Below are 12739 nucleotides of genomic sequence, written 5' to 3' on the forward strand. Positions count from 1 at the left end.
TGACTGCAACACTGAATGCACTAAAAATATTCACGACAAGACTGTAAACAAGTAAGGTGGTCCACAAACAGTATTATCTTCTGATATTTATTGAAACTACTGTCAATGATTTGAATACAGCAGACGATAAAGTTTATTGGATAATCTTCATCGCTAAAAAAAAATACAGTGTATCACAGCAAAGAAGCAAAAAGATTTACAGAGCATTAAAAAACAAAAGGAAATAACGTGGGTTGACAGTGTACCTCGCGTTTCCACCGCATAGATGAATTTTTTCATCACGTTAAACCCAATGACATCCAGCTGGGCCACTGATGGAGAGGGAAGCGACAAGAATGAATCTGAGCCAACTATCAATTTGTTTTAACATCACTAAAAACACAGTGTTCCAGCCTAAAAGTTTGTTGGCACTTTTTAGGCACAAGTATTATTAGGTCTTATATATTAATTGAAGATTGCAACGATAATCAACTCAATCCAAATAAATTAAAGACACTTACTGCCTTCACTCTGGTTATCTTTATTGAGGTTGTACACCTGCAGAAATAAAGAACAGAACACTTCACAGTTATGCTTAATTAGGAAAGCAAACATAAGTACATTACCAGTGTTTCACATGCTATAATATAAATATAAATATAGATAAATCTAGTTATGCAAGCATATAGTCAGGGTTCTTTAGGGAATATCCACTTATTATTTCTATCAAAAGTCACATTATATAGAAAATACAGTAGCTATGACTCTAATGCTCAGATCCATCCTTTTGTCTGCTGCTGCTATTTCACAGTCATGACTGTGGCGAGCTTGTAATGAAGAGAAGTGGGAGCCAGAGAACAAGATCGCCAGCATTTTTTAATTTTATGACCGTTCCCCTGAACTCTGCAACCGCGTGTTCCAACTTGTGGTGAGCTCCTGAATGTGGATTACCTTTGCATACTTGAATGCAGACATGAGGGAGGTGTTGGGACAAGAACACATCTGAATAAGAGTGTTAAAATAGACTTCCAGCCAAAGAGCAAAAATGCTGTACACCGAGGAGGTATAAACCAAGTGCTGAGGAAGTTGGTTGGCAGAAAGCTGTTGTGTTGATTGTTGTGGAGCATAAAGACCAAATGTTCCCTCTCAGACTTATGTGGTGTCTCTCTAAATGTGACCAGACATGGACAGCATGTGCTGAGGAAAAGACGCAGAATTTGAGCCAACAGTTTTCCAATTACACCTCGTGGTTTGTTTAGCTCTCATCCCATCCCCTTTTCTTTTCTCTCCTTCTCTGTCTCGGCCTCACTCTCCTGTTTGTCTGTGTCACACGAGAACAAACTGGTAACCATGGCAACCTACCGGTTCTCTCCCATCCATGGCCTCCATCCACAATCTACGGTCTTCTTCCGACAGAGCCTGCATGGTGATCACTCCCGGCCTTCGCACACAAGCAATAACAGGAAAGGCACATAAGCTTATCAAACCATACAGGTGAGCGGCAAACATTAGGTGTTAGATCATCAAACCTCAAGAATACTCAACAAACACACACAAAGACAAACATGTCCATAACTGGTGCAACAAGGGGCACCTATAAATCGAACCACAGCTGTAATAAAATCATCGTATTTAATAAAAAGTTTATCAACTAAAGAAATTCTTATGAAGGTTTTCAACTAAGTAGTTATATGTTCTAACTAAAAACTACTTAATAGATGTGCCCATTCTTAAATAAATGCCAATCTTGTTCTTTTTATAGCAAAACATATTCATTTATGGGTGCCAGAGCTATGACTATACTACTGTGTTCCAGTAAATCACATGATCAGCAGCTCCGATCAGATTTTTCCCCTTAAAAGGATAACAAAAAGATGACGAATACAGCATGAAAATTCAGCATCTAACAAGAATTCATTAGGCTAAGCAGCGAAAAATCATCCACAGAGGCAACGTGTGATGCGCACGTGCTCATGATTTAAACTGAGACCAGCTCTTCGGAGGTTATAAAGCCTGAAAATCGTAAAAATCCTAGATAATAAAGCCGGCTCTGTTAATTCCATGATTTTGTATTTTGCATAGAGAATATGTAATGTATTGCTCCTATTACCGTCTTCTTCATACTTTTCGTTTTTTTGTGTGCAATTTTTTCTGGCCTTTGTTTTTATTTTGTGCTGCTTTAAATTCTGTGTTTGCATGGGAAACTCATCACAGAGATGATCACCGTTCCCTCCTCTTATTCCGAGTCACTGTGATGGAAAAAGAATGAATAAGCACTGACGCAGTCTGTAACTCTGTCAGTGTAGCCACTCTTCCCTTTGTGTTATAAACGCCCCCTCCTTGTGTTAAAAGCTCTGTTAAAAGTTGTCTAATATGCCAAACAAATGATTTATGCAGTCTCTATTGCTCTTGATAATTTGCTACATTTCCCCCCCCATCAGGATCCTGCAGGAACGAGTCTGTGTATGCAGTGATCAGACTGTTTTGATCATTTTGAAGATTTATGTTGTAGAGCTGGCTCTCTAAAATAAACCTGCTTCACGGAGCATGAGTTACTGTACCACAGCAATCTGTTCCGCTTAAGAGTGAGACTGCTTTGTGTTCCTAAAGGACCTGAGTTAAGCCTAAAGATGGATGGTTAACAGATAGGCAGGGTGTGACAGAGGATAGCTGAAGTTGTGTGTGAGTGGACAGGAACAGTGGAGGCGGTATAAGAAGGGAAATGCCACAGAGGGCTGAGTCAGACAGGAAAAAGAGCCTCAATCTTCAAGCTCACACTAACTGTGCAGTGCCCTCATGTGTCGGTTCGCTGTAATTACATCCTGCTTTAAAAAAAAAAAAAAAAAAAGGAAAAAAAGCCCATGCTAATCCTGAGATTGTGAGCTGGGACTGAACCACATTTAACCAAATCTTTCATATTGATGACACATAAAGTAAAACCTGGTGAAAAGAAAGCTGGGTGAATATTCACTAACCTGTCCACAGCCTCCACATCGAAACAGAACCGCTTTTCTATCGAGTCAGTCTTCCTTCTGGTGCACGACTTGAGAATAAAGCTCTCCTCCTCTCCCTGACACAACAAAAGCAAGAAGCAATGTAGTACATTAATAACACATGAAGAGCATTTAAGACATCATAATGCAACCATGCTGTTTGAGTGGAATTTAATAGCCAGGACGGTAATTTTCAGCTCCATACTAAGACTAGCTCTGCAAGATTCACTGATTAAAATATTCTGTACTTTTCCCATATGGAGTCTTGGTGCAGGTCGTCAATATATCCTGTCTGAAACGAGCACATTTAGCTCCCTTCCTCCTCTCTTTAAGCCAACTTTTGTCTAATTGGCTGCCCGTCGCAAACAGAAGACCTCAATAGCAGTTTATTCTGTGCTCCAAGGCTTGTCCAATAAGGCGTATTATACAGAGGCAAGGGCAGAAAAACAAACAAACAAACAGACAAAAAAAAACAGTATGTAGCATATAGTTATTATTATTAGAAATGAATCACTGGTTGAAATATATCTTACGTTGGAGTAAAACTGAAGATTTAGCATTTTAAATTTACCTTGACTTCCAATTTAGAAGTAAGACTTGCTGTTTGAACTGGGCAATGAATCATATGCGCTTTAAAAAGAACAATATGAAGAAATAGACACTATAAACTAATGTGTGGGGAGTGCCATCTGGCAGTTTTATAACCAATATAAAGGATTACAGCAATATTATTTCCATTTCACACATTATCCATGAGACACTCGGCTTCTTAGCTTTTCAAAAGCTTAGTTTTCTTATAAGTAAAGAAAACACAGACAGACAATGTTGCTACCTGTAGCAACAATATTATACAATTTATGCTATGGTGACATCACTTCTGTTCAAAGGTAATAACAATTGTTTCTACCTAGTTGAAACAATTGATGGGTATACTGGTATACTGGTTTTGAATCTGCAAGCCTGCTGGGGCCTTCATGGATTCTTTGTGTGTGCCTATGCTGGTTCTCTCCAGATGCTCCTGCTTCTTCCCACAGCCTAACTTAGTAGTAACTAGTACTTAGTTTTATTGGTGATTCTAAAATGGCCACAGACGGGGAAGAAAATGGATGGGTAGATGAGTGTGATAACTCACAATCTACAGATGACTACACACTCTGGTGTCATACCAATTCAAAGTACAGGTTTTATTGCCATACTCTAAAGCAAAGCGCAGATGGGCCAAGTTTGATGTCATTAGTGAGTGCTTTTTACTTTCAGTGCAGTCCACCTACTCTTTATTTGCTATTTTGGTTTTCAGAGCTTTGTGTTAAAGCCAAAGGGTTTTCTATGACTTTTAATGTTTCCAAGTTTCCTTCAGTTACTCAAAATGAAACTGTGGCAACTTTCTCAGAACTGAGCTGCACTTCAGGCTCATATCAGCTTTGGCTTAATCGGTTTGTAGGTGGAGGGCGATCAGAGATAGGTCTCTGAGAAAACAGTTGGAGACAACATTTTCTGCTTACTGCTGCTTACTCAGAACATTATTCACCCACACTGCACTCTCACCTATTAAGGGTGACGTGGAAGAAGTCGTTAGCACTTGCTCGTAAAACCCATATCTCGCTATGTGACTGTGCGACCGAATGAAAACGCACAGCTTTTTGAGCTGATTGCTGAAAACAGTGGTACGGGTATGGGGAATAATAAAAACTAACTAAATAAAAACACACACTAAGTGGTGCTTATCCACACTGGGACGAAGCACATTTGCATGAGCGCCTGTATATGAGGGCGCTTGTGAAGTGAACCTGATTGTGTACTTTTTTTTCTCCCATACAAAAAATGTTTGCAAGTCCAAACCTGGATTTTGTTAGTGAACTTGTGATTTTATCTGTATATTTTAACAGCACAGGCTACTCACCGTTTTACCTCCAGACTTAGGGTCAAACAGGACCATGGTGACTTTCTTGGACTCACGGTAGTATGTACAGTAGTACTTCACCCAAGTAGATACAAATGAGCCTAAAGATAGATAGAAAACATAGAGATGAAGAGTGGTAAAAAAAACAAAAACACAAGAAAGGAGAAGAGAAAAAAAGAAAATGGGTGAATTGGAGACAGGGTCAAAACAACAAGAACCAAAAAAAAAGAAAAAGAAAAGGACGAGTCCTGGTCAGACCTCTTTTAGTGCTTTAGTGTTACCATGGCTACCGCACGTGGACAGAGCTGCTGTCACGTCTCCAACAGATCGGACTTGAGTTTGTCAGCCATTGGTTCATTATGGCTTGTTTGTTCTGCTGCTCTGACACCGTGTGAGCCAAACAAGATGCCACTAACATCCACACACTTTACCTCGTTACACACCCACACACACACACACTCGTTCACTGTTGTATGTGGCTTACTTACGCTTTTCCTGCACATACAGGTAGCCCTCCATCGTGTGCTGGCTGACACTCTTGTGTTCATGTGGATTCTCCTTCATCTTCCTCATCAAACTCTCAACCTCTGACCGCGTGCTCTCAAAACGGTTCCTCGTCTGCCAACAAAAGCAGAATTCCTCAGAAATTCAACTTGTAGATGGGAAAGTACATAACAAGCCTTATATGTTGCAGAATGAACAGGTTTTGAAGGCCTATTTTAAAGCTGAAAGTTGAGAATCTTTGGTTTAAAAACACACATCACAAGTAAGGGCTATTCATCAGGTTTATTCTAACTGGACCATATAATGCTAAATAAATATTGTTATATACTACATGAGGCCATTAACTCATCAAAAAAGTGCTTTCTCTTGTAATAAATTAAATTAGCTGTGGGGTCATTAACATAGAAACAATTTTCTTTGGAAAACCAAGTGGCAACAAACAGGTTAGTTATCTGCTGTTTGCACTGTGGAGACATGTTTTCCTTATAGGAGAAACAACAGGAAGTACTCATCAGGCGATTTTAAGGTCAATTTGGGTCATGGTTAAGATTATGGTTAGACAAGTAGTAAATATGGTTAAGAATAGAGAACGTCTTCAAAAATGATATAATGCCCCATTGATACACTACTGTGTGTGTGTGTGTGTGTGTGTGTGTGTACTTGATCTTACATTCTGTATGCTGATGGTGAGGTCGGTCTTGAAGTGATTAAAGTCCTTTGCCAACTCGTAGCCATGGTGATAGTAGGTGAAAAGGCCTTGAAGAAATGCCAACAGCTACAGGAAGAAGAAAAAAACAGAATGAAGGTAAAGATCAAAAAAAGATGAACAACACGGGGATAGGGGGAAAGGTACGTCAGAAAAAATTAATGCACATGTCTGGGTGGAGGAAAGAAAATATAACAGGAAGACTGAGTAAAAGGTTGGCAATTTAGAAGAAGTAAGGGAAAACAGAGAATACCTCAACAAAAGTTAGCACTGAGTAGCTAATGTGCTTGGTTATCTTAAAGTGTGACTATAACACAAATCACTGCTACAAAAAGTGCGCAACATCTTTAAAGAAGAAGAAGAAGAGCTTTTTTAGTAGCATCTTACAGGCTCCACAAAGTCAAACATCTTCCTCTCTTGGACTTCCTGCACCTTGAAGACGTATTCCAAAGAAACCTCGTAGAAGTGCTGCCTCACGTTATCTACCTGGTTGTCCGCCTACAACAGAGAAGGAAATTAAGAAAACGGACACACCGATAATCAAGGGTTACACGTAAAACCTGCTCGCTCAGAGAAACCAGCAAGGTCTAAACTCAGACACGGCATCTTACCTCAAGTAGATGTGCCTCTTTCTTCTTTGCTGAGAGGCTAAGGTGCTTTTCCAGTACTGCACAATACTTCTCCGTCTCTTTGTCATATTTTTTCTTGGCGTCCTGTCACAGGGGGGAAAAATTTAAAATAAAATACAAATCTTTTGGCTGAGCTTAATGAAACTGTCTCAACACTTGTACCGGGGAGTTTTTCTCCAGTTTTAATAAACCAACACATGTACTCTGATCCTCTTCATAATGCTGGTGTACATGCTGTAGTATATTTTACCAGTTATCTGCAGTCGGGATTTTAGAACAGGGAGCACAGCAAACTTCATATAATGCAGATTTCTTTTATCTTTCTAATAACAAATTCCCTTTTTTTAGGGAGTAAAGCAATGAAAATTTTCCTCCAGGGAGCACAGCTGGTTATTAAACAACAGACTGTTTCATCAGAAATGAGATCAGCGACATGAGAGACAGACATGATTTGATAGATGATGAACCTGGGACAGAGAGCTCAGGGTGTGTATTTATGGAATGAAAGCAACAGAAAGAAACTGTTTCACAGGCAATGTTGGAATTACCAGTCAGATTAGGATCATTAAACTTAAAATTTTGTCACTTCAACAGGAAGATAGAGATATCAGTACAGTAAGACACATAAAGAGAAACCAGCCTGTTAATCTTATTTACTTTGAAGCAACAAACTGGGGTATGAGAGAAGTGCTTACTGAATGTGAATACTTGACACTTCTGTTCTAAATGATATATATACACAAGACAAAACAATATATATTAAATTGTTTGGTCATTAAACAAAAAATAACTTGGACTTATTTCAAAAGTCAAAGAGAAATTTCTGAACATCAGTGAGCCGCATGTGCATTTGCTGATTTCATTTTGCCTTTATTATTCCTTTTAACCATTTCTTTAACAACGCTGGAACTGGCATAGAGATGGACCGATCCGATATTACGTATCGGTATCGGTCCGATACTCACCTAAATTACTGGATCGGATATCGGAGAGAAATAAAAAATGTAATCCGATCCATTAAATATAAAAAAAGCACCTCACAAAACTTGCAACACGGCGTAACTCGGCTCATAACCGTAGCTCGTAGGAGCAGTATGCATCACGTGATAGAGCGGCTGTGTGTATTTGTAGCCTGCTAGCAAACATTTCATCTCCGAGGAAGTTATCTCAGAGAGAAGTAAAGCAAGTGTGTAAGTTCATCTCTGAATGGTTGTAAAGTATTCCCGCGTTAAGCTTAACAACCAATATATAGAGCAACTGCCTCTTCTCTCTCTCTCCTGCTGCTACTTCAATCGTGAAACTGATTAATGATCAGCTGATCGGCTTTTCTGTTGCGAGTCCGTCTCTCTTCTTTGTTTTTGGCTCACTTTGCACCAGAAAGAGGAAACCAGCGGCTGAACAACTGCAGCACTATTAAGCTTGATAAGCTGTTGTTAGAATTTATTTAATATTACTTTCTAGACCAGGATCCTTTTCTATGCAGCTGACGGATCTAGCAAAGTTTAGCCTGGGGGGCCGATAGGGCATTAACAGGGAAAAGGGGGCACAAAGACATACTTTTCTTTCTTATTCTCATTTAAAATATCTAGCTTTTAATAAATAATTATCTGAATCTTACACCCAAAGTTTTAATCTGATGTAAAATGTATAGAAGTCCATTACTGTATATAATAACTGTTAAGTCTAATATACCCTAGTAAGCTGTAGTACTTTTTCCTTTGGGAAGGTACCATCTGTGAATTCTGCAATTCTGTTGAAGAAAGATGTTGAATCTATTTAATTATTCTTGAAAAATAATTTATTTCTGTGAATTTTTATCACCCTGCATCAAATTAAAGTTGATTACATTGATTAAGCATCATGAGGAGGAGGGTGGTTCCCTATTTTCTTTTGCTGGGAGTTTGCAACCCTATTAGTTAGGTTGCTTAATATTTCTGCTAAGTACTCTTTAAAATACCTGAATAGGGAGGATGGAGTAGGTTTAACTTTATTAGATTGATCAGTGTTGCTGATCTATGAAATATTTTGGGTGCAGTGTGTTTTTTTTACATACAGGTGTAACAGAATAGCTTTAGTGTTGTTGTTTTTTTTAACTTGAGTATAAACTTTTACAAAATACAGCAAGATATTAAAAAAAACGTTTTATTGATTAAAAAACACACTATATCGGATTCATATCGGTATCGGCAGATATCCAAATTTATGATATCGGTATCGGTATCGGACACAAAAAAGTGGTATCGTGCCATCTCTAAACTGGCACTAAAATAATACGATGTGTACTGTAAGATGATCTCTGCTCACTGCCGAGCTGGTTTCAGAAACAAGAAGCTGAGTGCTCTTGGCCAGAGGACGAACAGACAGCAGCTGTGGAAAGCATCAGAAATGATGAACGCCTCTCTAAACAACAAGGCCTCTGTTTAAAGTCTGCCTCTCTGATTTGTCATATTCTCTGCGGAAATCATGTCTGAAACGAGTGTCGTGGCAGCCCTCTCCCATGTGTTCATTATTAGGGATTTCATTACAGCCTTTTGAAAAATTTTAAACTAAATAAATGACAGGCTTCCTTCATGAAAGGAATTCATTACGTGAGACAAATCATCAGGAAAGGTTTTATAACATTAAAATGACTTGTTTCTATTTTCCATAACGCTTGGGTTAAAAAGTTAAAGGTGTTAAACTTCATTTACTTTAGGTTACTTCCACCCTCAGCCAGCAGGTGGCAGTGTCTTCACAGTATGATAAAATGTCTTCTTTTTTTATTTATTTCATTTTTCCCAGAAATATAAGGTAATTGAAAATGTTTTGATGCACGACCATACCCCACCAGACTGACTCATCACAGATCAAATCAGGTTCTTTTGCAACAGCTACATAGAAGTCCCAGTCAAATCTAAAGCCAACAAATGCACCAACAATCCTTTGTTTACAAGACGTGCATTATTAAAACACATCTTTTTAACAAAAGCAGCACTTCCTGTCACTTGCAGCAACTTGGAACGACTTTAAAGTGGATAACTGACTACAAACACAAGAGCAAAGTGATTCCTGACAACATATTCTCAACAACTAAAAGGATTTCTGGAAATGATGATGTTCTCAGTGTGTTTTAACAGAAATCCGTCATTGTTGCATGAGTGAAGTGTTTTTATACAAAAAGACCTTGAATTGCAAACAGCATTTTTGTTTTAAATTTAGTCTTACACTTAAGCTCTATGTAAAGATTTCTTGTCTAATGTTTCCTACTGGCTGCAGTAATCTGATTGGTGTAAATTCCTCTGTGAATAAGATTAGAATCAGAACCTTGAGTTTTCCTTAAATAAACTGTGATGTGTAAACCCCCCCCCCCCCCCCCCCCACCCCCCACACACACACACACACATTTTAAACATATTTATCTTTTATCTGTTAGCCATTCGCTGCTATTTTGGTCAAACTGGTCCCGTGCAAGACGGCTGCCAGCTCTGCAGCTTTGGGACAAGGTGAAACTGTGCCATGCCAAGATATTATCGGTTCTTTTGGGGCTAAACTAGGATTAGTGCATCACTCGCGGTGACTTAACTGAAGTGATTATGCTTCACACTTTAATCTGACCATAATGTCAAAATCAGACAGTGACCTGCAACATGGGCATGTTTTAATAGATCATGTACTGATAAAACACTGAATGCATCAGGGGAACCCCCTGCCGCCCTATGGCTAATGACAGCATGGAGCAAACACACCATGACCCTATATAAGGAGATTAAAGACGCTGAGGCGTGGTATATTAACTGCACAGGGGCCGGCATTATTTAAAAATGTACAGTTCAGTGTTCATCCTTTATCTTTTTAAAGAATTTCTATTTTTCTGGAGTGTGAAAAAATAAAAATTAACACAATCATAACATCAAAAAACTTTGTATACTTATGTTTTACTTCTATAGAATAAGAAGCAAATGAAGAGATTTAAGCACACTTTAAAAAAAAGAAAAAAGAAAAATCACACACAGACCTGCTAGAGGGAGCCCAGCCTGCATGTAAGAGGGAATCAGTGATTTATGGCAGCATTTATGTCTTCCTCTAATCTCTTATCCAGGTCATTTAGTAATGGTTCAGACCTTAACATACACCAATCACGTAAGGAGAGGGAGACCCTGAGCCTCGTGAGAAGTGTGCTGCCTTTTATTCCAAGCATACATGAAAAGCACCTATTAGTTCCATGTCACTGTGCAGCGGTAACAACAACCGTAACTAAACTCATGTGTTTGAGTTCCAAACACGAAATTTTATCATCAAAATAAAATCTTTAAGCATTGTATTTTATATTTATCATCGTATTATATTCTATCATTGGTATATTTGGAAATTCTTAAAGGTTGCCCTGTATTCTGAACCATCTCTCAACAACTCTACAAACTGTATAGCCAATTTTTTTAAAAATGCATCGAGACACTCTCTGGTAATTATAGTATAATTATAGTATATTATTGTATTAAAGTCAGATATTATGCAGTAATGCTAACCAGGTGAGAGTAATCTGGAATGTTTCTCTGGATTAAAAATCTTGTACATACATCTACTCTAACAGTTTCTGCAAATTATTCCTAGAGCATCAGACACACATGTAGTCCAAAGTCTTGGGCCGCTGAAGGTTCTTACCCTAGATCAGCTATAATGCCATGATCGTACCAAGCAACTGCCTAGCAATGGGCTAAAATATCACGTTTTTAGTATTTACTCACCTGTAAAGTATTTGTATTGTGTTTATTTTGTGAGAAAAGCTGAATTTTGAATGATATATTGTGACACCATTACACTGCCTAGCCACCACCTAAAAACAGGCTCAAATGACCCGTTTTTAGACTTTATGCATGTACAGCACCTTATATGAAAATGTGCTATTGCTTTAATTTGACAACAATAACATCTTATTCATATCGACATATACTTAATTATGCATGATATAATATGATATTATTATGCTGCCAGGCTACCACCTATCAATGGGCTTAAATGACCTCTTTTCAATGTATAAACAAAATCCACCTCCCCTATTCATTTAAACGTGATTACATATTGCGGTTTACCAACAGCTAAACAGGCCAGACAATGGGCATGTATTAGTTGTAGTAAAGCAAAGTTTCAAAATCGAAGGCATTGCATTCACGAGTTAATGTGAAACTGTATGCATGTGTCCCTGGCAACCAGCAAAAGGCACAAAAAACAATAAAAATGAGAACAAAAAAAGAGAGAGAAAAATCTGAATGTTTTTCTGATCTGTATGTTTTGAGTAGGTGCTGTCTGACACAGATCCTTTAATAGCTCCAGAAGCACTAAAGGCCATTATTGATTTATTCTTCATGCTAGCATACATGTATCAATACAAACCCACAGCTCATGTACAGTTAAAAGTCATTTCTGTGGCCCATGTACTGTCACCCTTCTTACCTTGGCTGCACTGATTTGCTCCTTCCTGAACCGCTCCAGCGGCAAAATTAACACATCATTGGCATTCTCGATCTACAAGGCAGATATACAAACCAAAAAAATCCATGTTACAGACACACCAGTATACACCAGGTATTTTAATATTGGTATCATTTGTACCAGCAGTTTCTATTACAGCTGCCAGTCATTTTCTGGAGAGGACTAGTGCTTCCATGGTTATAAAAGACCAAACGTTCACTCTCATTAAGAATAGCCTATAATATACACAATATAGCTAGTTAGGTCACTCACCATTCGTGTCCGTTCATCCTCCAGGTTCTGTAAAACTGCTGCAAACTCCTGAAGTGACTTGGCTAGGGACAGTCATGTTGGTAGATGGGGTGAATGAGAAAGAGACAAAAGAGATCATTGAAAATAAAAAAAAGGCAGAAAAGCAAAGCACTGCTATTTTTAATGCTGATAAAGAGCGAGACAAAAAAAAGATGCTTTGTTTCTGCTTCGGTACCACTTATTTAGAGGTTTTGAAATGTTTCTAAACTCATGACATAGCAGAGTAATTAACTGGAAATGAAACCGCAACTTAAAGGGTTTGTTTCTA

General features: G+C 38.3%; 1 protein-coding gene across 3 annotated transcripts in view; it reads right to left on the reverse strand.

Annotated features, from left to right (window-relative positions):
* LOC102778086 (rho GTPase-activating protein 26-like) overlaps positions 1 to 12739 on the reverse strand; it is a 90285-nt gene that overhangs the window by 27834 nt on the left and 49712 nt on the right. For all 3 annotated transcript variants that reach the window (XM_006784965.3, XM_006784967.3, XM_087847414.1), the window contains 11 exons: positions 12433 to 12494; positions 12142 to 12213; positions 6694 to 6795; positions 6470 to 6580; positions 6047 to 6151; positions 5361 to 5490; positions 4873 to 4973; positions 2955 to 3049; positions 1342 to 1420; positions 501 to 537; positions 246 to 311 (listed from right to left, as the gene is read on the reverse strand). In XM_006784965.3, coding sequence (XP_006785028.2) covers positions 246 to 311; positions 501 to 537; positions 1342 to 1420; positions 2955 to 3049; positions 4873 to 4973; positions 5361 to 5490; positions 6047 to 6151; positions 6470 to 6580; positions 6694 to 6795; positions 12142 to 12213; positions 12433 to 12494 — 960 coding nt within the window. The remainder of the gene's footprint in view (positions 1 to 245; positions 312 to 500; positions 538 to 1341; positions 1421 to 2954; positions 3050 to 4872; positions 4974 to 5360; positions 5491 to 6046; positions 6152 to 6469; positions 6581 to 6693; positions 6796 to 12141; positions 12214 to 12432; positions 12495 to 12739) is intronic.

This window comes from Neolamprologus brichardi, chromosome 10 (genome assembly GCF_056152115.1).
Source record: "Neolamprologus brichardi isolate AB-2024 chromosome 10, ASM5615211v1, whole genome shotgun sequence".
NCBI classification, from domain to species: domain Eukaryota; kingdom Metazoa; phylum Chordata; class Actinopteri; order Cichliformes; family Cichlidae; genus Neolamprologus; species Neolamprologus brichardi.